Raw genomic sequence first — 26,433 nt, 5'->3', positions numbered from 1 at the left:
CATCAATTATCTCATTATTCTATCGAGTCGGATAAGATAAGAGAGATAATAATTTTTGAGGAGGAATATTCTTACTATCAAAATCTTCTACTACCAACTCACTACCTATCTAATAACCATTGGATCAACATTTTCTCTTTTTTAAAAAATTTTGTAGCATTCTCTCTCTTTGATTCAATGGTGATTAGATATGTAGTAAGTTAGTAGTATAAGATTTTGGTAGTAAGAATATCCTTCCTCATAATTCTTTTCTAATAAATTTAATATCTGAATTATTTGATAAACCAATGAAGCGTTCAAAAAAATCTAAGAAAAAAATATTTATTAGTGATTACCAAAAAATAAAAAAAATCATTGTAATTGGATCCTAGAGGCTAGAACGTGGTCTTAGGGAAAGTTCAAAATTGGATAATCGAAATTGATAAAACGTTGTACGTTGCTTTGGTTCCCATTTTGATTGTTGCACTCTGTTCTCCTTTTTGTACAGTGGAGCAGAGTGCAAGTTCAGTGAGAACAATGAAAGCTTCAATTAGATGGTTTTGACTTTGATCCATAATCTCACATACTATTTTGGATTTCAAAGAGAAAAAAGAGGTAATAGTTATTATTATTGTATTGTAAAATGGAACCCAACATGAACCGCATCGTGATTGAGCCACTCTCACAGTTCGACCTCTCCACACACTCTCGCACTAGTTCCGTTCGATCCCTCGCCGTTTCCACACTCTCCCGTCGTTCACAACAGCAACAACAAGAAGCTGTCGTTTTTGTTGGCACTCACTCAGGAACCCTATTTTCCCTCTCCACCGATGTGAACGACAACACCAACGCCCAAAACGGTGGTGCCTCTTCGCCTTCCTTCCTGCGGAAGCTGTCGTTTAGGAGAAGCGTTTCGGTGAGCGATTCACCTGTGGAGTCCATCTTAGTTCTCGGGGAATTGGGGAAGATCTTGTTGCTCTCCGATGGTTCTTTGTTCTTGGTGGATTCCGAGCTCGAAAATCGCGCTACGAGGTTGGGTTTTTCCCCAAAGGGTGTTTCTTTGGTAACGAGGAGGAGGTTGAGGGATGGTGAGTGTGAGGGTTCGGTTTTGAGTGAGCAGCAGTCGTTTTTGCAGAAATTGGGAGGTGGGGTTATAGCAAATGGGTTGAAAATCAAGGAGACTGAATTGCAGGGTGAGTGTGGTTGTGTTTTTGCTCTTGTTGTTGGGAAAAAATTGATGCTTGTGGAGCTTGTTTTGGGGAATAGAGGTGGTAAAAGTGATAAAGATGTTAATGGGTCTCTTGTGGTTTTGAAAGAGATTCAGTGTGTTGATGGGGTTGTTAGTGCCATGGTGTGGCTCAATGATTCCATTATTGTTGGCACGGTGAAAGGGTATAGCTTGATTTCCTGTGTTACTGGACAGAGTAGTGTTATATTCTCGCTGCCAGATGTGTCCCGGCCGCCACGGTTGAAGTTGTTGGAGAAGGAGTGGAGGGTGCTGTTGTTGGTGGACAATGTGGGGATCATTGTTGATGCAAATGGGCAGCCGGTGGGCGGCAGTCTGGTGTTCCGACATGGCTTGGATTCTGTTGGAGAGATATCTTCCTATGTGGTTGTTGTGAGTGATGGGAAGATTGAATTGTATCATAAGAAATATGGTAGTTGTGTTCAGGTGTTGCCGTTTGGAGGGGAAGGAATTGGGCCTTGTATAGTTGCCAGTGAGGAAGATAGAGGTGGGAAGCTGGTTGCTGTTGCAACTGCTACCAAGGTATGTTCTAGGGTGAACTCCATCATTCAGAATATACCGTTTGACTTTGACATACTTTTGTTTTTGTTATTGAATGTGTGTCTTTGATCTATTGTGTAAGCTTGGATTGTTGGCTTGGCTAGTTTGATTTCTTGGTAAATATTTTATTAGGGCCTAGGATTAATGGATTGTTGAGATAAATTGAATGGAGGCCAGTTCAGGATAATGATGGATTTCTATTAGGGGCGACAATTTACAATGTGACCTGTTCATACGATACGAGCACGACATGAGAAATTCGTGTTTGGGTCGACTTGTTTTCTAATTTGTGTCGTGTTTGTGTTGACAAAAACTAACATAAAAAAATGTGTCGTATTGTGTGTCAACCTGCAAATACAACACTTATCCGCATTAATCTTCTTTCAAGTATTTTGTGTCATGTTATGCCGTGTCGTGTTATCCAGCATAATAAGCGTATATTTTGAGATCGATAGGTTATTCGTGTTGTGTCGTATCAATCTGCAAAATGAGTGAGTTGTGTTTGTGTCGAAGGTTTTAACACGAATCTTTGTTCGTATCGTGTTCGTGTCGGGTTTATTCATGTTCGTGTCAGACCTTAACCCAACACAAATTGCCTCCTGTCCTTATTTTACACACAAACTTACCCAAAGAAAAAAGGAATGTTAAAGAAAAAAAAGAAACTTTAATGTTCCATCTGCAACTGTAGAGAATTAAATTATTTGTAGATAGGTCAGTGAAAGTTTGACTGTTATAGTGATTTGCTGGTAATCTTCTGATAATATCACTCGTTAAGTTCATTTTATGAAAGAGTAACAAATAGCATTTCTGAGATTGGGAAATTTATTCTGAACCATAGCATGCTTAAAATGGTAAAGAACTTGGGGAACTTACTTGAAGTTGTAGGAAAGTCGAGCACTGAAGATATTCTTTCATTTTGGGTACCTTTAATTTGAAAATGATATTGATGGAATGCTTCATTTTAAAACTGCTGAAATTTCAGAGGTAGGATGTACAATAGTCACAATATCAATTCAGAGGTGGACAAAAAACTACTGGTGGTGATCAATTCCTGATTTTTAGCTTGACTTATTGTAACTGAAAGTTCTTGATTTTTAGCCTGAATTTTAGTTACACGGAATGGGACAGGATTCTGTTCTATTGACAGTAGGGGTGGCAAAAACGAGCCAACCCGTCGAGTTGGCTCGTAACCTGCAAAAAACGAGCCGGGTTGGGTTGGCACAGATGAGCTGTCAACCCGACCCGATTCAACCCGTGAAAAAATGAGCCAACCCGCGGGTCAAACGGGTTGGCTCGCGGGTTACTTTTTTTTTAATAAAAAAAATAAAATATAACAAATTGAGTCACATGCGGACAGATTGCACGACGCACATCACAGAGACACAGACTCACCCCAGCCCTAGGTCCCCCACCTACACCGACGGTGTCGACACCATTTCCCCCAGTTCTCTCTTCCACCAGGCGTTCTCTACTTCTCTCTTCCACCGATTCCTTTCTCTTCCAGTCTTCCGCAACACACATCGTCAGTTCTTTCTTCCACCCGGCGACGACTTTGATGGGCCCCTAATGCCTTTTAATAAACATTATAAATGCAGGAGAGCTAAGATTCAAATGGAAAGAGATATGAAAGCAGTCCAATCTGATGACAAAAGCCCAAATGAAGGAAAAAGCAATGAGACTGATGACAAGAGCCCAAATGATGAGAAAAGCAATGAGGCAGTGCATAGCCCAAGTGAGAAGAGAAGCCATGAGGCAGAGGACGCATGTCACAAGCAACAACAATCGGTTATTAAAAAAGACACGTGGCAAGCAGTGAATGGAGAGGGTCATGTGGGAGAGGGGGCAGTGGTGAGAGGAATAAGAGAGACGGTTAGAGGGGAATGAGGTATTGGAGAAGTTGTGAGTGGTTGTAGCACCTGAGCTCGGTGGTTCAGTGTGGGTAGGAAGGTATGAGTAGATGTGTAAACGGATGGACATGAGTGCTATATTCATGGAGTCTGTAATGGTTATTTGTTAATTGTAATTCTGAGTATTGGTTAGAGAGAGTCTCCTTTAACAGTATCTGGTTATTATTTCCTTGTTCGTATGGTAAGGGAGTGTTCCCCGAATCTTTAATATTGAATAAAGGTTATAATCGTTGATCTTTAAATACTTAAACACACTGAATTTCTGATTACTATTATTTTAACCCAATTGGTGCCATTAATTTGGTATCAAAGCACTTTACCTGGGAAATTTGTGGATGGTGTTGACAAGAAACATGGATCATCGTATGGAGGCGTTAGAAGCAAGAGTTGCGGGAACGGAAGAGGGAATACACCGAATAGAAGCTAATTTGACGGTGATGATGCGTACCCTTCAAGAGCTCGCAGCTGCTGGAAATCAAGAACGAAACAATGAAGGAGGAAACGACAATCCTGAAGGAACGAATGGAGATCTTCATCGCTTGCTGAGAGATGAAGAAAGAATGAAGAGAGTAGAAGTGCCATATTTCAATGGAGATGATCTGTATGGGTGGATTTTTCGAGCGGAAAGGTACTTCCGTATAAACCATATTCCAGCTGAGGAGCAAGTGGAGACGGGGTCCATATGTTTGGAAGGTCGTGCGTTAAGTTGGTTCCAATGGTGGGAACCAAGAAATCCCACGATGAATTGGGAGGGCCTCAGGAACGCCATTTTGCAGATATTTCATGTGTCTTGAACAGGGAATCCCTACGAAGCGTTGATGGGGTTGAGACAGGAAGGGACGGTGGCGGAGTATAGGGAGAAGTTTGAGATACTATCTGCACCGTTGAGGAATGCCCGTGATGACATGATGCAAGCCGCGTTTCTAACCGGCTTGAGGAAGGAGATTAGAGCTGAGGTGAGTCTCCACTCACCCGTGGATTTAAATCAGACGATGGTGCTAGCTCAGAAGGTGGAAGAAAGGGAGAAGGAATTGGGCAGGGGGACGATGGACTGGAAAGGGGGAAATGGATTTGGGGGTAGCTATGTGGGCCGGACAGCCCTACCAGGAAAAAATGGGCCCAATCGAAAGGGGCCGTTTACCACTAACTCTACAACCCAATTCAATAACACTACGCACGGGGGCCAAACATCTATCACTAGTGTGAACCCTAATCACCAAAACGCAAATGCAACGACACCAGGAGGGGGCAGTTCGTCAGTCGGCAGCGGCGTTGGGTCGCAACGTACGAACTATCGGAGGCTGAGTCAGGAGGAGATAGACGATCGCCGAAGGCGAAACACATGTTTCAAGTGTGATGCTCCATTTGGGCCGGGACACGTTTGTCAGTACACTCAGTGAAGGCTATTGATCTTGGGGGAAGGAGAAAGCGAAATCGTTGAGGACGAAATACCTGAGATGGGAGACGATAGGCACGAGGAAACGATCCAGTTGAGTATGCAAAGTGTGGTGGGATGGACGTTGAACCGGTCTCTGAAGTTGTGGGGACAGCTAGGAGGCCAACGAGTGGTGGTTCTGATTGACACCGGGGCTACTCACAACTTCATAGCAGAGAAGTTGGCGGATGCTCTGGAGTTGCCAATCGATGGGACTCGAGGCTCCAAGGTGGAAGTGGGTGATGGTCACCAAGTCAGAAGTAAAGGAGTATGCAAGGGGCTATGCTTGGAGTTACCAGGTTTGTCTGTAACTCAAGATTTCTTTGTTTTCAATTTAAGCGGCGTGGATTTGGTTTTGAGTTTTACTTGGTTGGAGGAACTAGGAGATATTCGGGCAAATTTCAAAGAGTTGTTGTTGGAAATTCCTTGGAAGGGAAATAAGGTCAGATTACATGGAGATCCAGCCTTGTCATGCAAACAGGTTTCGAGTAAAGGGGTGAGTCGTTCTTGGAAGAAAAATGAAGAGAAGTTCTATGTGCAGCTGGGTTTGATTTCGTTGAACACAAACTCCCTGGAAGGGGTATCGTCCCAGATTGCAGGGTTGCTTTAATAGTACCAAGCTGTGTTTCAGTTGCCTTCAGAACTACCCCCTAGCAGGGGCTGTGATCATCAAATCATATTGACTGAGGGAGCAGAAATGCCCAATGTGAGACCTTACCGTTATCCTCACTATCAAAAAGAGGAAATTGAGAAGTTCATTAAGGAGATGTTAACAACTGGAATGATACGGCCTAGTAGCAGTCCCTATTCTTGTCCCCTGATCATGGTCAAAAAGAAGGATGGAAGTTAGCGGTTTTGCGTGGACTACCGTGCTTTGAATAAGGTTATTGTTACTGACAGGTTCCCAATTCTGGTCATTGACGAGCTCTTGGATGAGTTGAATGGTGCTGGCATTTTTTCCAAATTGGATTTGAAATCGGGGTATAATCAAATATTGATGAGGGTGGAAGACATAGACAAGACAACTTTTCGTACGCATGAGGGGCACTACAAGTATCTCGTAATGCCATTTGGGCTAAAGAATGCTCCGTTAACCTTCCAATCGTTGATGAATGCCATTTTTAAACCTCATTTGCGTAAGTTCATCTTGGTATTTTTCGATGATATCTTGGTTTACAGCCAAGATGAGCAGCAGCATGCTTGTCACCTTCGGGTAGTGCTGGAAATCTTGAAGCAGCAGAAGCTATTCGCTAACTATAAAAAGTGTAGCTTCGCTCAGGAGGAACTGGAGTATTTGGGTCATGTGGTATCCAAGGAGGGTGTCAAAACAGATCCGCGGAAATTACAAGCTGTCCAATTGTGGCCTGTGCCTCGGAATTTAAAGGAACTACGAGGTTTTTTTGGGACTTACAGGGTATTACCGGAGGTTTGTGAAGAGGTACAGTCATAGCTAAACCCCTGAGGAAGGATTGTTTTTTATGGGGTGAAGAGGCACAAAAGGCTTTCGAAATGTTGAAGGCTGAAATGGTGAAGTTACCTACGTTGGCTTTCCCCAACTTTGAGGAAACATTTGTGGTCGAAACTGATGCATCGGGTATTGGTACGGGGGTTGTCCTTATGCAAAAAGGGCGTCCTATCTCATTTTTGAGTCGGGCATTCTCGGATCAAGCAAAGAAGCTGTCTGTATATGGGAGGGAGTTGAAGGCTATAGTGTTTGCCGTCCACAAATGGCGTCATTATTTGTTGGGCAGTCATTTCATCATTAGGACCGATCAACGCAGTCTCAAGTACTTGACAGAGCAAAGGTTGATAGCAGAGGGCCAACAGAAATGGATAGCCAAATTGATGGGGTTTGACTTTGAAATACAGTTTAAGCCAGGAGTGGAAAATAAGGCTGCTGACGCCTTGTCCAGGGTAATGGCATGCAAGGAACTGACCTTGGTCAACAGTCCAGATCTGCACGACATTGCTGATGAAGTTCTGTATGATCTGGCCACTAAAAAAATCATCACGGAAGTCTTACAGAACCCTCAATCACATCCGGGGTACCATGTAATTAGGGGCTGTTTGTGGTTCAAAAATAGGCTGGTGCTACCCAAAAATTCAGCACAAATTCCTGCCATATTATCGGAGTTTCATTCTTCTCCTTTAGGAAGACACTCGGGGGAATTACGAACCTACTAACGTATTGCTGCTGTATTTTATTGGAAGGGAATACGTAAGAGGGTGGCTGATTTTGTACGACAGTGTGGAATTTGCCAATAGCAGAAATATGAGGGGCTGTTGCCTTCGGGGCTATTGCAGCCACTACCAATGCCGGACAAAGCATGGGAAGATGTATCAATGGATTTTATTGGAGGTTTACCCAAGTCTCAGGGAGTTGACACCATTATGGTGGTGGTGGATAGGCTGACCAAATACGCTCATTTCGTAACCTTGAGTCATCCTTATCATGCTCAAGATGTTGCAGAGTTATTTGTGAGGGAGATTGTCCGTTTACATGGTTTCCCAAAGTCTATTGTTTCGGATAGAGACCAGGTGTTTATGAGCATGTTTTGGAAAGAGTTATTCAGAATGTTAGGTACTAAGTTACGTTTTAGCTCCTCTTATCATCCACAAACAGACGGACAATCTGAAGTGGTGAATAGGATTGTTGAGACATATCTGAGGTGTTTTATTAATGGGCATCCTCAAGGCTGGGCTAAATGGGTATCGTGGGTAGAATTCTGGTTCAACACATCTTATAACAGGTCCATTGGCATGACTCCTTTCAAGGCTGTGTACGGGCAGGACCCTCCTTCTTTGTTCCGTTTTGAAAGGGGAGGAACTCATGTAGATGCGTTAGATCAGTGGCTGATTGCTAGGGACGCAGTGGTGGATGATCTCAGGCAGAATTTGAATCCTGCTCAGCAACGCATGAAGTTCCAAGCAGACCAGAAATGCAGAGAGATTCAGTTTGCAGCAGGTGACAATGTGTTTTTGAAAATACAGCCTTATAAGATGCGTTCCTTGGCTAAGAGGATCAATCAAAAATTAAGTCCACATTTTTATGGACCTTTTACGGTGCTAGAACGGGTTGGAGCAGTAGCTTATCGTTTAGAGCTTCCTTCATATTCAAGGGTACACCCCGTATTCCATGTCTCTCAACTTAAGCGGGCTGTTCAACCGGAGGTGCCCGTATTGCCATTACCCAAGTGCCTGAATGATACCTTGGAGCTGAGTGTTCAACCGGTGGCTGTCCTTGATTCTAGACGGTTGATGAATGGGCGGGTGGAGTTGTTGGTGCAATGGGAAGCCCTTCCTGACTGTGACTGCACTTGGGAGGAGTTGGAACAGTTCAAACACCAATTTCCTTTATTTCACCTTGAGGACAAGGTGATTCTTCCAGGGGGGAGTATTGATGGGCCCCTAATGCCTTTTAATAAACATTATAAACGCAAGAGAGCTAAGATTCAAATGGAAAGAGATATGAAAGCAGTCCAATCTGATGACAAAAGCCCAAATGAAGGCAAAAGCAATGAGACTGATGACAAGAGCCCAAATGATGAGAAAAGCAATGAGGCAGTGCACAGCCCAAGTGAGAAGAGAAGCCATGAGGCAGAGAACGCAAGTCACAAGCAACAACAATCAGTTATTAAAAAAGACACGTGGCAGGCAGTGAATGGAGAGGGTCATGCGGGAGAGGGGGCAGTGGTGAGAGGAATAAGAGAGACGGTTAGAGGGGAATGAGGTATTGGAGAAGTTGTGAGTGGTTGTAGCACCTGAGCTCGATGGTTCAGTGTGGGTAGGAAGGTATGAGTAGATGTGTAAACGGATGGACATGAGTGCTATATTCATGGAGTCTGTAATGGTTATTTGTTAATTGTAATTCTGAGTATTGGTTAGAGAGAGTCTCCTTTAACAGTATCTGGTTATTATTTCCTTGTTCGTATGGTAAGGGAGTGTTCCCCGAATCTTTAATATTGAATAAAGGTTATAATCGTTGTTGGTCACTGGTTTACTGATCTTTAAATACTCAAACACACTGAATTTCTGATTACTGTTATTTTAACCCAATTGGTGCCATTAGACTTTAAGGTTTTTTTTCCCTTTCTTCTTATTTTCTGACCATACAAAAAAAACCTTCTTGTTGAATGTGTCAACATTCACGCTCTCTGTGTCTTTCTGTCTGTCTGTATTCTGTAATAATTCTCTCTGTCTCTCACTCAAATTCTTGTGTTCAGAAGGTATGTTCTGGAATCAGCATTTGAATATTTGGTACAACAATCCTTTGTTCATTGTTTAGTTTTTGTTTGGGATTCAAGTTTGATCAAATCTGTAATACTTTTTCTTTGTTTGATTCTCCTATTGGATCTGGATTTGGTTGTGAAAACCCCACTCGAGTATTTGGGATGTGGTTACTGGGATGTGTGTTTTTGGTACAATGATGAAGTGGGTGAGCATAAAGTTTTCTTTTTTATTTTTTATTTCTATATTTTGGGGTGCCAGTTGCATTTGGAGGGAGCTTCTTGTTGCTTGAGCGGTGTTTGATTTTTTGTCTATAGATATTTAGTTGACTTTTGTTATCGTGATTGCAATCACATTGGGCTACTTTGTTGGAAGGATTGTCATGAATCTAATAAGATCATGTCCATTGGTTAGCTGCAAAAGCTGTTTGATGCATCCGCTGTAAAAGTGATATAAAGTCTTTTTGTTGTGTATCCTTATCTGTCCATTATAGATAAGGGGGAAATGTAATTGGAAAAATTAAATTTTAATTTTTACTTGCGGAATTTGAGTGCTTAATCTAGTTATATGGTTTTGGGAATGATTTAAGAAAATGGTGCAGGAAGGTCTGAGAACTCGCGAGCCAACCCACTGGCATCATTTCGAGTTAACCCGCGAGCTTTTTTCCGAGCCAACCCGCGAGCTGATTATCGAGCCAACTCTAACCCGGCTCGGGTCGGGCTGGGTTGGGTTTTCTGGCTCGTTTTTTTTTCGGGCCAACCCTAACCCGACCCTTTTTTTCGGGTTGAATGCGGGTTGGGCCAGGTCGAGCCGGGTTGGCCCGTTTTGCCAACCCTAATTGACAGAATCAGTACCTAATTTTTATTTTGTTTTATTGACAAAATGAGTAGCTAGTTTACTAAAAGAATCAGTACCTTTTGCTGATAGATTCAGTACCTTGATTTTTTTCGGCCTAGATTACTATACAATCTTTAATTTGAAATGGCTATTGATGGAGCACCTCAATTTTAAAACTGCTGAAAAATCAGAGGTAGGATGTGAAATAGTCACTCTATAAAATTTTTCAATCTTCTGGAGCTAAATGCTAGTAGTGGACAGAAATCTAAACTTAAATTTGTCAGTTAAGTAATTTGCCCAAGAGGGATATTCATATATATATATTGCTAGCTGGACTGAACTTTCAGCTGGACAGTAATTGCCTACTTATTCTCCTTTTAATGTCTAAAGTGTGAATGATTTCTTCACTTGGACCTTGCAGATTCTAATTCCATGCATGATGACTGATGATAACCCTTTTTATATGTACACTAAGTGCTATATAGAAGGCGGCAAGTTTTACAGAGTCCTGAAGAAATTTGTTCCTTGGTAGTGGCTAAAGCACTTACAAAATTTATTTTTTCTTAGCCATTCATTAAGATGGAACAAAGGAAGGCCTAGGTTAGGCTTTGGTGTTATTTGGTTAAATTTTACATTTAAATCAATGCCCTTTACTTGGTTTTGAGTATCATTTGAACCTTGAGCCTGATTGAGTAATATAAACAAAGGCTTGAGGCTAGGCTTGATTCTAGGGGAAAGAAAGAAGCCTGATATGACTGAGTATATTGAAACTTGTGTTTGGTTTTGATAGGAATATATATACTCATGTAGGTGTATGTAAGGTGGGTAGTAGGGGATTGTGTTCTACCAATGTGGTGGCATAACTAACTTTAGAATATTTTAGGAGGTTAGGCTGAGAATGAGAGGGGGAATGTGAAGTGTGTAAAGGCAGCTTGGGAAATATTGGACTTGGGACTGGGAGAGTCAGTACCTCTCAAATGTACTGAAATTACCTTTTTCTGCAATTGGCATTTCTGTTGTTTCATTTTAGTAGCCGATAGTTTCTATTATTGTAGCACTGTACTTGTTTCTTGAATCTTCCATTAATACAGAAAATCCAGAAGTTTCTGGGCCAAAACATTCTTGTTCCTTTTTCTTAATTTCATTTCTGATCCGGTTCCTATCAGATTTCAATCTTTGATTATGTTAATTAATTTGGTATCATTAAGCACCAAATTGCATTGGATTGAATGCATTCTATACAGTGACCTATATGTTCTTATAGTTTATATTTCTGATTTCAGTCCTACATTATTATCTTGATTTATCCCTATTATTCCTTTTTTTTTTATTAGCAAACTGCAAGCAACTGCTTCATTATAACATTTACCTATATGCTTTCATAGTCCTAGCTCATTGAAGAATCTCAAAAATCTCTTTTTGTTTTTAAACATATATTACTAGGTAGTATGCTATCAGAAATTATCTTCTGTGGAACAAATAAAAGACCTTCTGAGGAAGAAGAACTATAAGGGAGCCATATCTTTGGTGGAGGAGCTTGAGTCTGAAGGTGAGATGTCAAAAGATTTGCTCTCGTTTGTTCATGCCCAAGTGGGTTTCCTCTTGCTTTTTGACTTGCATTTTGAAGAAGCAGTGGACCACTTTTTGCTCTCTGAGACAATGCAACCTTCCGAAGTATTCCCATTTATAATGCGAGATCCAAATCGCTGGTCCTTACTGGTACTTTTATGTTTGTCTCCCTTTTTATATGTTACTGTCACAAGTTTGATTTCGAAATTTTGTTGCTGGGTTGTTTTGAGTCTCTGGGCATCTGCTAAACCACCAGAAGTAAAACTTTTAAAATGTGAAAAAATGCTCCATATTGGATTAATATCAATTGTCTTATTCTTGGTCACATGCAAATTCTTCTCTCAATCAGAACGGGGCATAAAACATATTGTTAAGTTTATGCAAAATTATTGCATGTTGTTGGAAGCACCTTGTGTTACAGCTCCAGTTTTCTTGGTAAGGAAAAGTTACAGCAGAAGAAGAAAATGGAAGAAAAGATGAAAGAGTAAAAGGAAGATATCAATTTTATTGATGTATTATAGAAAAACAAACAAGAGGAAAACCTCTTCTCAAGGGGCACTCCCCTTCCTCTGAGAAATTCTCAGCCTAACTATGAATTAATCAAAAGCTTCCTACTGCAGTCAGAGTATCCCTTTTATACATCAAGCTGAACCTATCCCCTAAAGGCCTAACTGAATAACCACATAATAACAAGCCTAACTGCCTAATACAACTGTTTCAACTAACCTGGGCCCTAATAAATGCCCTTGACCACTCCATATCATAGGTCATAACACCTTGGGATCTGTCAACTTCGTAAATACGTAATGCGAATTATTTGGGTCACAATAGCAAATACTATTTATCTGTTGCACCCGATGCTTATATCATGCAATTAGGAAATTATTTAAAAAAAACGTACGGTTGCATATTTAAAAGTTAGTTTTAATAATTTCGACGCAACTCATTTTGTTTGCCTCTTTATGCAGATCGTATTACTAGTTCATTTTTGTTTTTCTTCTCTTTCTATTAGATTTTGAAGGCTTCTGTTATCTTTTCTATATGTTTCTTGTTTTTGATAATGAAATTATGTTTTTGGAGAATGGGAAAATTAGTACGATAAAGAGGGAAAGACTTCCAAAAGAAAAAAAAAAAATTCATGATGGGATGGTGGTATTAGGTCGATTTTCTGATGTCTAGATGATATTATATCCTTTACAAATGAATCTTCTTTGTAATTCTTACTTCTCAGAATTAATGTTCATATCCAAATTGCTTAATGATATGTCAGACCAGACAAATAATACCTAAATGTCTAGTTTTCACTTTTACTCAATATTAAAGTTGAATACAATGTTTGAATATAGTCTGTGCTGCAACCTGTTTAAAGACTCGAGAGTTTCATAGGTGACTATGCAGTGAATAGATTTGTATTTTTTATTTGTGGTATTTGGCTAATGCATTTAGTCTATGTTCATGTACATGACACCAATTTATAACCATGTTATGCATTCTTCACTGATGAACATTATGCATAGTAACATGGTAATTGCGATATGTATCGCATGACGCACAATATGATTCAATACATAACAAAAACGATACGACCGAACATGTGTATCGAAGCAGACCATGAATCACTCCTTGAATTGCAGAATCGCACGATTCTGTTCCGTATTGTGAATCGTTAGGATTTGCGATTCAAAATCCCATGTGATTTTGGAAAGAGAAACAACCAAGAAGCAAGGAGTCAAATTACAGAGAATACGGAAGATTAGGGATTTCCCAAAATCCCTATTCCTAACCAAATCCAAAAGTAAAATGATCCTAATTCGATTTGTTTTTATTTCTCATCTTGACCAAGGAACTTTCACTCTTGATTCTTTGTAATTCTTTATTTCTCTTCTTTCATCCAATTCAAAAACACAAAAGAACAGAAAATAGAGACACTCAATACCCAAAAACTGGTTTTAAATTTGGTTACTCATGTATTTTTCTATTTGATTATTTTTTTGGAATTTGGATTTATATGATATTATATATTTTTGAGTCATTCTCATTATGTTTCTAAATCTTACGATTCAATACGATTCATGATACAAAAAAGTAACTGAATGATTTACGATATGTATTGTGATTCAACAGCCTTGCATAGTAATACATGTTTTTTTAGCAAAATATCCATGTGATTGTGCAATGTGCAAGTGATTTGGTATATGATCATCTGGTTTGACCAGATGATGAATTATTTTCTCATTTATTCTTTTAAGACATAATAGTTAAAGTTCATTTATTTTGTAATCGGGCTATTTGCGGTACAGAGGTTCAAACTGGCTTTTGTAGGTTCCTAGGAATCGGTATTGGGGTTTGCATCCTCCACCAGCTCCTCTTGAAGATGTAGTAGATGATGGCTTGATGACAATCCAAAGAGCTTCTTTCCTGAGGAAAGCAGGTGTAGAAACAATAGTACATAATGATCTTTTTCTCAATCCACCAAATAGAGCTGATTTATTGGACTCAGCAATCAAGAATATTAGCAGGTTTAAATTCCTTTTAGTTATTCATTTAAATTTTTTCGTCATTATGTTTCTGTTGACTCTGATATTGTCACACACACATCATTAAAACCTCCTATACACCTATACCAGGGACTTTTCCTTTGGGTGGATCATAAAGAAAAGTTTGGGTAGAGGAAGAGAGGAAAATGTCTGAAATATTTAGATTTCAATCTCGCATCTTGATAGCAATATAATTTAATGATTCACATGAATGATTTCTTATTTATGTAGTTATGGCTTTTGGCTTGTTTTCATAATCACCTTTGTTGATGAATATTATGTACAGGTATTTGGAGGCCTGTCGAGAAAAAAACTTATCGCAATCAGTCAGGGAGGGAGTTGACACCCTATTAATGTATCTCTATAGAGCCCTAAATCGTTTTGAGGACATGGAGAGACTGGCATCTTCTACGAACTGGTGTGTTGTGGTATGTGCAGATTATGGTTTTGATGTCTGCAAATTATTATATTTTGTGTTATATAAATCTGTTGAAGAAGAGAGATTTCAATACAACATTTTCAAAATCTGGACTGTAAATTATTTAATGAATGGAATTATATGTATTATTCTCTGAGCAAATTTGAGAATTTTTTTTCTTGTTCCTGGTATGGCCATATGTAAAACTCTAAAAAGAGTATATAGTGTTGACAGAAAAATGAAGGTGAGAAACAAAAACATACATAGAACATCAACGGCAAGTGTGATCAGGTAAAGGAAAAGAGGGCCCCCATTTCTAAATCCACCATGCCCTTTTAACAAAGACTAAGGTATTTTACTTACTGAAAAAATAAAATAAAAATAAAGACTTCGGTTGTTGAATTGCATGACATAATAGAAATTGCCTGGGCTTGGCCTGAAAGATGACCTTTTGAAATTCATCTCCTGTGCAGGGGGAGTTGGAACAGATGTTAGAAGAGTCTGGGCACCTACGGACACTTGCCTTCCTATGTGCAAGTAAAGGAATGAGCTCAAAAGCTGTGTCTATTTGGCGCATTCTGGCGAGAAATTATTCATCCGGCCTCTGGAAAGACCCTGCTTTGGAGTATAGTATACAGGGTAGCGGGGAAAACTTTATTTCTGGCAAGGCAATTGCTGCTGCTGAAGCTTCAAAGATTCTTGAGGAGTCATCTGACCAAGATTTGATTCTACAACATCTAGGATGGGTATGTGGGATTAAGTGCGTGTTTTGATTAGCTTATTTTGGGGGTCAAAACATCTTTTTTTGGCAGTTTCCCGAGATAACTTTTGATAAAACAAACGATTATTTTGACAAAAAAAGCTGAACCAAATTTGTGCCAAGAAGTTTTGTTGTTAATGCAAGTAGAAGTCTTAAACTTCACAACTTGATACGTTTTCATTTCAGATTGCAGATATCAGCCAGGTTCTTGCAGTCAAAGTTTTAACTTCAGAAAAACGAGAGATCCAACTTTCTCCTGGTTGGTCTTGATTCTTCAAGCATGCCACACTCATGATTTCTGTAATTATTGTGTTTTGGGTCCTTGATATTGATTGAGGAATGCAAATTTTGAATGTATTTTTAATTTTTCCTAGTTGGGACTACTGGCTTCAGTGGTTATCAACTTATTAGCACATAATGCCTAATGCACATTGCTAAAGGGTTCTCAGATATCATAGTCATCATTATGTTTATGGTTCTGTTAATTTTATTTAATTTATGAAATCATCAGTGATATGGTATTTTATTTCTTACTGCAGATGAAGTTGTTAATGCTATTGATCCACAGAAGGTCGAAATTTTACAGAGGTATGCAAATGTGTTATCTGTCAGCTCTCAAATTGAGGATATTATGTGTGATAATTTTAAAATGTCTATGTTTATTGATTCTCAGGATTTTATTATATTATTAAGGGAAAACAATCTCTTATGTTACTGTAAAACAGTAACCGTTTCCTGCTCAAACAATTATTAGGAGGAGAGAGAAAAAAGTGGTGGAAAAAAAAAATAAAAAAGTGGGACCCACGTATGTTTTTGTGAGTGCAGGAAACGGTTACTGTTTCACAGTAACATAAGAGATTGTTTTCCCTATTATTAATTCTTCTTTTACCTCATTTTCTTCCGCTTACATTTTTGCTGCGCATGTATTAAATATAGCAGCTGTTGATGAGTGTTAGAAAGTGTTACACTAGTTATATGACACTTGTACTTCCTAGAATATTAGTATAGATAGGTGTATTAGGTTAATGCTTATCACTTCTCATATCATCACATCATCATAATAAATGTAATTTACGGTCCTGTTTCTCTTTTCTCTCTTTTACTTGTTTTCTGTATAATCTGTAACCTGATCTGATCACTATTTCTACTGCAGAGTTCAAAAAATATTTGAAACTCCCTTCGTATTGCATTTATTGAAAAATTAGGATTGGGTACAACAGGATAATACAGGAACATACATATATATATATATATATATATATATATATATATGTTGTATTGGCTCAAAAAATTAAAAGTAAAATGTAAAAAATTAAAGGATGCAGGTTCGAAGTTTTGGAGGTGTCTGAGAAGTATTTGACATATACATATATCTGTGACCAATACAGCGGCTACTCCATGCTTGTAATAAGTCCCACAGTCTCACCTAATGTGATAAAGCTTGATTCTTGTTGGTTAGTTTCACTTTGAACTAGGTTTTTCCTATATTTAAAAATATAAACAGTAGAAAAGAAAGTAGAAAGTACAATGGTGTATGATATGATATCCTTTTGAAATAACTAAAATAAAAAATGATCACAGAATGTGGACTACTATACAAAGACCTCCAATCACATTGAATATCTGTAAAGGAAATACTGTGACGGTACCACTGGTAGAGCATTTCCTATTGTGATAAACTCTATTCTACTGTCAGTGCAGTGGTAAAAAACTTGTCATTGAAAGTCTAGTGTTTTTTCTCCAATTAAATGATATATAAAACTGTAAAAAATAGAGATCTCCATAGTTTATTCTCCTTCCTGATAAAGGCCCTTGGCCAGATTTACGAAATTTACTTGAGCATTTGCAAATGAATTTTTACTACTCTTTATAGGAGGAGGGAAAAAAAATACAAACTCGAATATCTGATATCTACATCAAGAGATGAACTCATTATGTTTATGAAATATTGAAAATTAAATAGAAGGCTTGACCTTTAAGAAGCCTTCACTTTCCACAGCAGTTGGAAAACCTATAGTCTCTGAGATATTGGATCTTTCCAATGTGCATTAGCTGATAATAGTATGCTGTGACTGTGAGACACTAAAGATACGGAAATGTTTGGACTTTGGAGAGTCATCCCTTTTGATCTATCCTTTCAACTGAATGCAAGAACCATTTATCAAACTTATACTTTGGACATAATGAATTTGTTAGGGGACAGGGTTGTTTTCTCACTTTGTTCTGGTGTTCAGCTCATGGTGATTTTCAACGTGTTTCTTGTAAAAGCAACTTTACATTGATTTATGACCTTATATTTTCAACAAGTAAACTTATCGGGCAGCTTTCATAGTTGGTGTGTACTGTTTTGAGGATAATTTGAAGAAAAGTAAATTGGAACCTGTTACAATAATTGAGAGATCTTCTGGAACCTCTGTTTCCATAATTCTCATTTATCCTTTTGCATGGAGGTCATTTTTAATAAAATTGTATAGGCTACTCGATGAGCTATGCTCACAAATATTATGATCTTCTATAGAGATTAGTCTTTATCATTTCAGTAATCTCTATCAACTTTATTACTGTAGAAGAGGAACTTGTGAGTTGCTTGAGGAAATCCTCAGCAGAACATTATATTTGTACATGATTTCCAATCTGTAATATTCGGAAACTAGGGAAATAAGTAAACTAGAAACTTTGGAAATTAAGGAAAATAATAGAAATCAAATCTTAATTATTTACAGTATATAGAGTCCCTAAATAATAGATACTTTCCAACAATTTCCGTAATGTGTTCTTCTATCTTCTGTTCCATACAATTTTAAGTCATATTGGAAACCATAAAAACAGATCTTGCCCTAAGTGGTTTTACTGAGAATTTGCGTTTTGATAGAGCCAATTCCACCAAAGGAGGGGATAAGGCTTGGTTGGTTTGGTGGTTGTTGCCATTGTAATATAAATTTATACTTAATTTTAAAATTCTGAATTTCTGATTCATTAGTTTACCCCAGCCTCCTTTGGTATTGTAGATATCTCCAGTGGTTGATTGAAGACCAGGATTGTAACGATACTCAGTTGCATACGTTGTATGCCCTCTCACTTGCCAAATCAGCAATTGAAGCCTTCAAATATGAAAATATCTTTGAAAATCTTGATAGTGGAAATATAGAGACCAAAGGTTTGGCTACTTTGAGGAACTCAATATTTCAAACTCCTGTCAGGGAAAGATTGCAGATATTTTTGCAATCCTCAGACTTATATGATCCAGAAGAAGTTCTTGACTTGATTGAAGGATCAGAACTATGGTTAGAAAAGGTAATTTAAGTCTTTTGACTGAGTTATCTTAAGCTCAGTTTATATGACTTTGGTAAATGTGCTACTTATGGTTCTTGTGGCTGTATACACTTTTGGGAGGGATGGTGATAAACAGCCTTATGTACAAAATGATATTTAGCGTTCTTATTTTATTTTTGCTGAACATATTAATTTTTATTTAAATTTTTTTCAACTGGGCTTACTTGACAGGCTATTCTGTATAGAAGACTGGGGCAGGAGACTTTGGTCCTCCAAATTTTGGCTTTGTAAGTTTCAAATTAGCTTCAAAACAGCACTTGCGTTCATACAAATTCACTCAACTATATTGTATGATGCTGGTAACTCTGTGCATGCATTTTCTTATCGTTGATTCACTGTAATTCTGTAAATAATTTTGTATGATGCTGTGTTTATGCTTGCATACAATTTTACGATAGAAGATACAAACTGATTTTAGCCATTCTCTATTAAAAGCTTACATTTCAAAAGGCAACTATCTGTGTGGGTCTGTGTTTATAATACATGCATGCTTATATTCGTGTGTATATAATTGTGAACATGAGATGGGCCTTGTCTTTGCCTCTGTATCTTTATGTCATCTATTACAAATATGGGACGTGAGATAGCACACAGTGAAGATTTTGTATGCAGTTAAGTTGTACTCTCGTCTATCAATCAAGGTTGTCAAACTTGTCAGACTACTTAAACTAGTTGAACCTCTCTATACCCGTAAGAGTTTACCTAATTCAAAAATAATATTAAAAAAATTCAAATTATCCAAATATAATCTAATCACATTTATAATCAACATTCAACATCCCAACTCCATAATAAATCAAACGAAAGTGATTAAGTATGAAAATGCGAATTTAAACCATACACAAATGAGCAAATCATAAGTTTAAAATGCTAAGATCTTAATCAAGTTAAGTCAAGATGTCAAGATGATGGGCCTATGGGCCTGAAATGGATGAGTTAGTTAATTAGGAATTTTCTAGAAGGTTATTTTAGTGATGGGATAAAAGGGAGTGGAGTGTGTGTAGTGAGGTATGCATGTATTCATTATTGGTTTAGTGGGGAAATTGCGGGACCTCTAGGGAACTCTTGGAGCCTAGGTATGTTTGCTTTGAGGAGGAGTTGAGGTTTTCTTTTTGCCATTTATGTTGTAAGGAGCTTGTCTCCATCTATGTTTTCTTCAATTACAGATTTATAAAATTAGGTTCCATCACAAGATCTTCAGAATTCAAAGCCTCCATCTTTAAAACAGAAATTAGCGTACTCATTGAGTGGGGTAAACATGCCAACAGACTCTTAGAGAAGAGAATATAGGAAATGTTAGTCTAAATTGCTCTGCTAATATTAGGCTCATCAGTTTTATATGACACCAAAACTGTTTAGTTATCCGCATTATGTCCTTCATACAATATTATAGTCTAGTTTGTTCGAAATATGATGCCTCAAATAACTAATCAGCTAAGGTGTCTCTCTATGGATTTTGCTTAAATCAGATATTATAGTCTGATATAGTGTTTGAATTAACAAACCTTCTTACTCATCTGTTAAAAACAAATATAGAAACAGACAACACTCAGCAGAGCAGAGCAAAGCAATAAAAATATAATAACTAGTGTGACTGCTGTGTGCAATTTTTGGGACATTACATTGAAACAATGAGAACATATGAAGAACAGAGCAAGCATGGAACAGACCAAACACATAAACAGGGTATTTTTTTGAGAGATGGATGCATGCATTGAATAGACCAAGAAGGTGTTACGATCCTTGGAGTTCCACATCGGAAACATAAGGTTCTAGTGTGGGGTTTATATGAATTTTAGGCTCTCTTATCTCATGGGCTAGCTTTTGGGGTGAGGTTCTCGCAAAGTTCGTATGAATTGGTATTAGAGCCTTCCACTATGTCTCTCGGTTGCAATCGAGCCGCGCTGGTGGTGACGCTGGCATTGCATTATTCGCCCAGGGCTAGTAAAAGACTAGCACAAAGCCAGCCCGCATGGGCGCTGTGGCTACATAGCGTGGTAGAATATTACGATCTTACTCCAAGGTATGGGACTTGGAGTTTCACATCGGAAACATAAGGTTCTGGTGTGGGATTTATATGGACTTTGGTGCTCCTACCTCATGGGCTAGCTTTTGGGATGAGGTTCTCCCAAGGTTCGTATGAGAAGGCCACAACAAACCTGGGACATACATGCGATCAAGAGGTAAGGGACAATCGAAGAGCTGGGTATATGGTTTTTCAAACTTTGATTCCAGCTCGGGACTGCGAATTTTTGGAGCTGGGGCATGTTGAGCCCTAACTAAGGCTGTGGGTTTTGGTCTAGCTTTGAAACAGTGAGTTTTGGGCATTTGGAGACCAATTTTATGCAGCCCAGTGATCTCTTTTAATTCCCCGGCAACTCAAGATTTTATGCAAGTTCATACAATCCAACCTAGTCAGACTAGTTCACCATATTTCAAGTTTCGAAGACTTAATGGTTCTATTGATGAACCTAGGATCATAAACTTGAGTTTATGTGTCAACAACCATGCAAATAATAATAAAAGTTGTAATAATCCTGGTTTTACTTATATACACCTAAAAGAAATATTCATTACAATTGACCTTGCTATAATTTGATTTATTGAAAATTCGGTTTTTGATAGAAGCCAAAGATTTTATTTGATCCATATATTTGACTGTCCTATCCTAGTGGGACAGGGTTTTGTTGGTGTAGATGTAGACTAAAAAGAATGAAAAATATGGAATACTTTTTTAATAAACTGTTGTAAATATTAGAATTAGTATTTTATATATTTATTTGTAATAGCTAGAATACTCTAGAAGTGTATTTTGGGCTTAGCCCATTAGGTCTTTTAGTACTCTTTATATAGAGAGCTCTTGTACAGATTTTATACAATTCAATAATATACAAAAACTTCTTTTCTAGTTGGTATCAAAATTGACCCTTCTAGAGTTTAGTAGCTTGCAATTTACAATAATTTGTGAAGAAAAATATTTCATAGTCTTGGTAAGATATAAGGTTTATTATATTTTTGCAGACTAATGTAACCGTGTCAAGATAGGATTTTGGCAATAACTATGGCTCCATTGGATATGTATTTTAGCTGACAACTGGATTTCCCATAAAGACATGCAGAAGAGTTATTAATTTGGTTTGTTAAATTAGGAATGAGTAATTTTATTTATTTATTATTAATGTCTGTTGGCTACCAGGAAACTGGAAGACAGTGAAGCTGCTGAGGAGTATTGTGCTGAGATTGGCAGAGCTGATGCTTACATGCAGTTTGTCTCCCTTTTATCCCTTTAATACTTTATATTTGTATCTAGAAGTTATTTGGATCATTTGTCTTAAATGCTCTTTTGCTTTTTGGTTTAATGTCCTCAGGTTGCTTGAAATGTATTTGGATCCCCAAGATGGTAAGGATCCCATGTTCACTGCTGCTGTTCGCCTTCTCCACAATCATGGAGAATCATTGGACCCATTGCAAGTTTTAGAGGTATTAAACTCACTCTATACTCCCATAAATACTGAAGCTCTTTGTTGGTGACTTCTTTCCTTTTCAATTTTACTGCAAAAAATGAACATTTTGCTGCCTGAACTGCAGTGAAAGGTGAGGGGGTATGTCAGCATCAAAATTGTATTATAGATATTCACTTGAAACTGAGAAGATGGATTAATATAAACAAATAAATACCCTTTATAAAACCATTAGGGTTTAAACTTGTTAGTCCTTTTGGTAAGGATTTAAGGGTTGTATTCCCCATCTTCCTTTAAGGTATTTTCAAGGACAAATTACTTCAAAAGTTTACTCTGTTAGGTCTCATGGATGATTTTATATGAAATATTCCTTTTCATGCAAGAATCCTTTGGGTTTGAAGTGTGAACAATACTTAAGTCCACCATACCTGGTGTTGAAATTCAGCATTTATTTAGAAGAATTGGGGTAAGCAAGGTTTGCCTAAACACTTGGCATGGAGGCTTCGATACCATGTCAAAGATCTACCATTCCAAAACCTTAAGTTGTTGTGTAAAGGCTCATGAATGGTTTTATATCTAATTGTTATATTAGAAACTAGTTGGAGGAGGTGCATAAGCTAGCAGCCATAGAGCACGCATGTAGAAAATCAAAATATTATCAAATGGAGGAAACTTGAAGGTCTATGTAATTGATTCCTGGAACCCAATTTGTCGGAAGAGCTTGTGAAATACTTAATTTTGAATTTACTTTGGTTATTCTTCAAAGAGTATATTTCTGGCATATTTCTTGATGCTTGGTGAATGAGAGTGTATTAATTATCTTTGCAACTTCTCTTTTGATACAAATCTAGAGTTTTCTTCATTTTTATCTTGTATAATTCTTCATTTTAAACAGAATAGTTTAATTATCCTTCTCATTATATAGCAATTTAGATTCTAGCATTATGAATGATTAAGTACTCTTGAATTCTTGGGCTGTGTTTTCAATTCCGATATGGATTGGAGTTGCTCTGAAGTTAAAGATTATATAACAAGGGAAGGGACTTTTTTTCTTTGGGTCTTTTGTTGGGAAGCATAAAAGAGAAATTGTTAGTTGATAGATTTGACTTACACTCAAGACGAAAGGGTGCGATGCTAATAATCCAATGATTTATGCTACTCATGCAAATAGGGTGTGCTTTAAGGCTGTTGCACGTAGGATTTGATATGAAATTGTTTGTGTGCCTTCACCTAACAGGTTAAACTAGTAAGAGAGTTTGTCTTTAACAACAGAATTGGTAGGAATAAGCAGAAAGTAGATTTTATGGAAGTGTCTGGTATGCAGTTCTCTGATCTGATGTGTATAAGATAAATGTATCAACTTAAACGCATTGCTTATGTGTTTTGTTATAAAAAAATTAATACCACAAGTTATTCACCAGAAGAGAAAATTTGAAATGCCCAATCATGCATTAACGCGGCAATATTAAATACACCATGAATCCCCCAGTACAATTGTCAGGATAGGTGTTACTTTTTGCGATAAAAGGACTCTACATCTAATCACCTGCAGATTTTCACTCTGTTTTCTTTAAATATATTTAATGCATTCCACAGAATTGCGGTTCTTAGTTTTGGGATTTTACTTACTAAGTTTTGGCTTTATAATGCAGAAACTTTCCCCAGATATGCCACTTCAACTTGCTTCTGAGACTTTACTAAGAATGTTCAGGGCCAGAGTTCATCATCATCGTCAAGGACAGGTACTTCCATGTTTTTTCCTATTAGCAGACCCCAATTAGTAGGTTGCCTGTCTCTGTTATTTAGTTAGTTGAATAGTTTTTCAGTTAGATAATTAGTTAGCGGAGAGATGACAGGGTATAAATAATAGGAGGGAAATAATAGTGTTTAGTTTGTAGACTTGGAGTAGAGATTGGGAGGGAGAGTCCAGGTCTCTCGAATACCTTGGCGAGGGAGAGAATTCTTCTCTGTAGCAATAGTGTTCTTGATCTCTGTTCTGTATCACTTTGATTCTGTTCTGAATCACATTGATACTAGTTCTGAGATTACTCAGTTTTTCTCATATTCTGGTCCAGTTATATCCTGGATAGATTACCCTAATCTCTCTTTCTCCACGTGATATAGAAAAAATAAAAAACAGAACTCTAATCAGAATGAAGATGTGTAGTTGTTGCTATCATGAATTATGGGTAATCGTCAGTTATGAAAGTTCTCTCTTAAGTGAAGTTTTAGAGCATTCCACAAGATTTTGGCAACTACAACAATTTTTTTAAATTCTTATGCAACGAGGTATATGACTCATTTTAATATCATCTTTTGAGTATAGTCTTTACAGTATCTTCGGTTTGCGTGGATATTTAACCACTCAAGTTCGTAGTTGTTCCTGAACTCTACTATTTTTACCAAGAATTCCTATCATGCAGTCTTCCTGAAAGAAATTTTTCTTTGTACTCTTTAGTGTGATATTTCCCAGTTGACAGCCTCCTGTCATGTTCCACTTTAGTCAACCAAGTATTGTGGACTGGTAATGTTAGTAACATAGTTTCTTTCAGATTGTGCATAATTTATCTCGTGCCGTAGACATTGACGCAAGATTGTCAAGATTGGAGGAAAGATCAAGGCATGTGCAGATTAATGATGAGAGTCTCTGTGATTCCTGTAATGCGCGCCTCGGTACAAAGCTATTTGCAATGTACCCTGATGATACTGTTGTCTGTTACAAGGTTAGTTAGTGCTCAAGCTCTTCTAACAATTGATGCCTCAAATACAGCTTTTGTCCCAACCTTCCATGTCTCGTCCATAATTTTGCCTGCTAGACTGTTTCCAGATATGTGTAATTTTAGGACTTCTTGACATGCATTCGAATAATATAGGTGCAAAACTTAATTTCTCCATTTTGTTGTAGAATTTATTTGGGAGTTGGTCAATATAATTCTTGAAGTAATTTTTATCCGCTCCATCTTTTCTCTCATTATTCTTTATGGTATGACAAACTAGCAATAAAATAATGTTTTATATTCATGTTTTTGGGGGAAGACCAGATCTTTCTCAATTAATGCATGTACAGTTACTGTCTTCTGTTAGTAAGAACTCCTATTTGTATCTGTGTGCCTGAGCACATTCTGGTTTTTCACATGATGAATTGATTATTCTCTCTAATTATAATGGGTTTAGATCTTTAGGGATGAATTTAAATTTAAATTACGACTGAAGTTTTAAAAGTTTAAATTACGACTGATCAATAGTTCACGTTTAAAAGTTTGTTTATATATGCTTTCTCTAGCACTGTTTTAGAACTGGATTTCTTACTTGTGCTTCTAATCCTTTGTAGTGTTATCGCCGTCAGGGTGAGTCAGTGTCTGTCTCAGGCCGCAATTTTAAGGAAGACATCCTAATTAAACCAGGTTGGCTTGTGAGTAGATGATCTTGAAACTAAGATACTGCTTGGCTGAATATGAGGATTTGTCATTCCATACCAAATCCAATTCATTCAAAATTGGAAAAAAAGAATAGTGTTGATGATCACTCGGTTATTTAGTTAAACATAAGAGTATCTATCAGCTTCTAGCCTCCTACACTAAAAGAGTAGAGTTACATACAGTTAACTACCACCTGATGGTACTGTAAATAGTGTTGAGTTCTCCATTGTACTCTCCATTCCCCCATTCGGCCTATTCCATTGTAAATTTTTTTGATATTGTAAAATGTAAATGTTTGCACATAAATAATCAGTTCATTCTTCCATTCTAGTTCACATGGGCATGGACTATAATTCGGCCCTCAAAAATTTGGAACTGGTTTGATGGGATTAGACTGCTGTAGATCATGCAGCATTTTATTTTTTTAGTACAAGCAATTGCTTATGCAATCCAAGTAGGTAAAGCCCTTTATAAAATGGGGACTTCAAAATTTGAACTCTTGATCTTGCAAGAAAGGCATGCCAGTCCACTTTGAATATGACTAATACCACAACATGGAAACGAATAAAAAAATTCTTAGAAGAATGTTCGTAAATCGGTGCTTTTATACAATTATAAAGCACATTCTAATTATGGACAACGGTAGCTTAGCAACTTTCTATTTCACCTTTTATTGGTAGATAATGGCTTATCTGCATGCGACTTATTCACTCTTTAAAAGTTAGTTTATTAAAACATTTAAAAGTTATCAATAGAGTATATTAA

At 37.6% G+C, this 26,433-nt stretch overlaps 1 protein-coding gene across 1 annotated transcript; it reads left to right on the top strand.

Moving 5' to 3' along the window:
• The first annotated feature begins 456 nt into the window (after window positions 1-456).
• LOC133287466 (vacuolar sorting protein 3) lies at window positions 457-25,978 on the top strand. Its single transcript, XM_061485089.1, has 14 exons — window positions 457-1,747; window positions 11,615-11,890; window positions 14,063-14,259; window positions 14,564-14,705; window positions 15,169-15,441; window positions 15,642-15,714; window positions 15,995-16,043; window positions 18,464-18,749; window positions 18,960-19,015; window positions 21,985-22,053; window positions 22,157-22,268; window positions 23,902-23,991; window positions 24,802-24,972; window positions 25,581-25,978. The coding sequence occupies exons 1-14, from the start codon at window positions 623-625 to the stop codon at window positions 25,671-25,673; spliced, it is 3,012 nt and encodes a 1,003-aa protein (XP_061341073.1). The 5' UTR covers window positions 457-622; the 3' UTR covers window positions 25,674-25,978.
• Window positions 25,979-26,433: the final 455 nt, after the last annotated feature.

This window comes from Gastrolobium bilobum, unplaced genomic scaffold (genome assembly GCF_033153095.1).
Source record: "Gastrolobium bilobum isolate Gb01-03AN ecotype WA unplaced genomic scaffold, APGP_CSIRO_Gbil_v1 utg5060, whole genome shotgun sequence".
Lineage (NCBI taxonomy): Eukaryota > Viridiplantae > Streptophyta > Magnoliopsida > Fabales > Fabaceae > Gastrolobium > Gastrolobium bilobum.
This window is presented reverse-complemented; position numbering and strand designations above follow the sequence as displayed.

What these genes read in the sequence shown, in the direction of transcription:
- LOC133287466 (XM_061485089.1), top strand. Translation starts at nt 623, where the DNA reads ATGGAACCCAACATGAACCGCATCGTGATTGAGCCACTCTCACAGTTC. An exon ending in CAAATCGCTGGTCCTTACTG is followed by an intron (nt 11,891 to 14,062) that starts GTACTTTTATGT and finishes TGGCTTTTGTAG; the next exon opens with GTTCCTAGGAATCGGTATTG. An exon ending in CTACGAACTGGTGTGTTGTG is followed by an intron (nt 14,706 to 15,168) that starts GTATGTGCAGAT and finishes TCTCCTGTGCAG; the next exon opens with GGGGAGTTGGAACAGATGTT.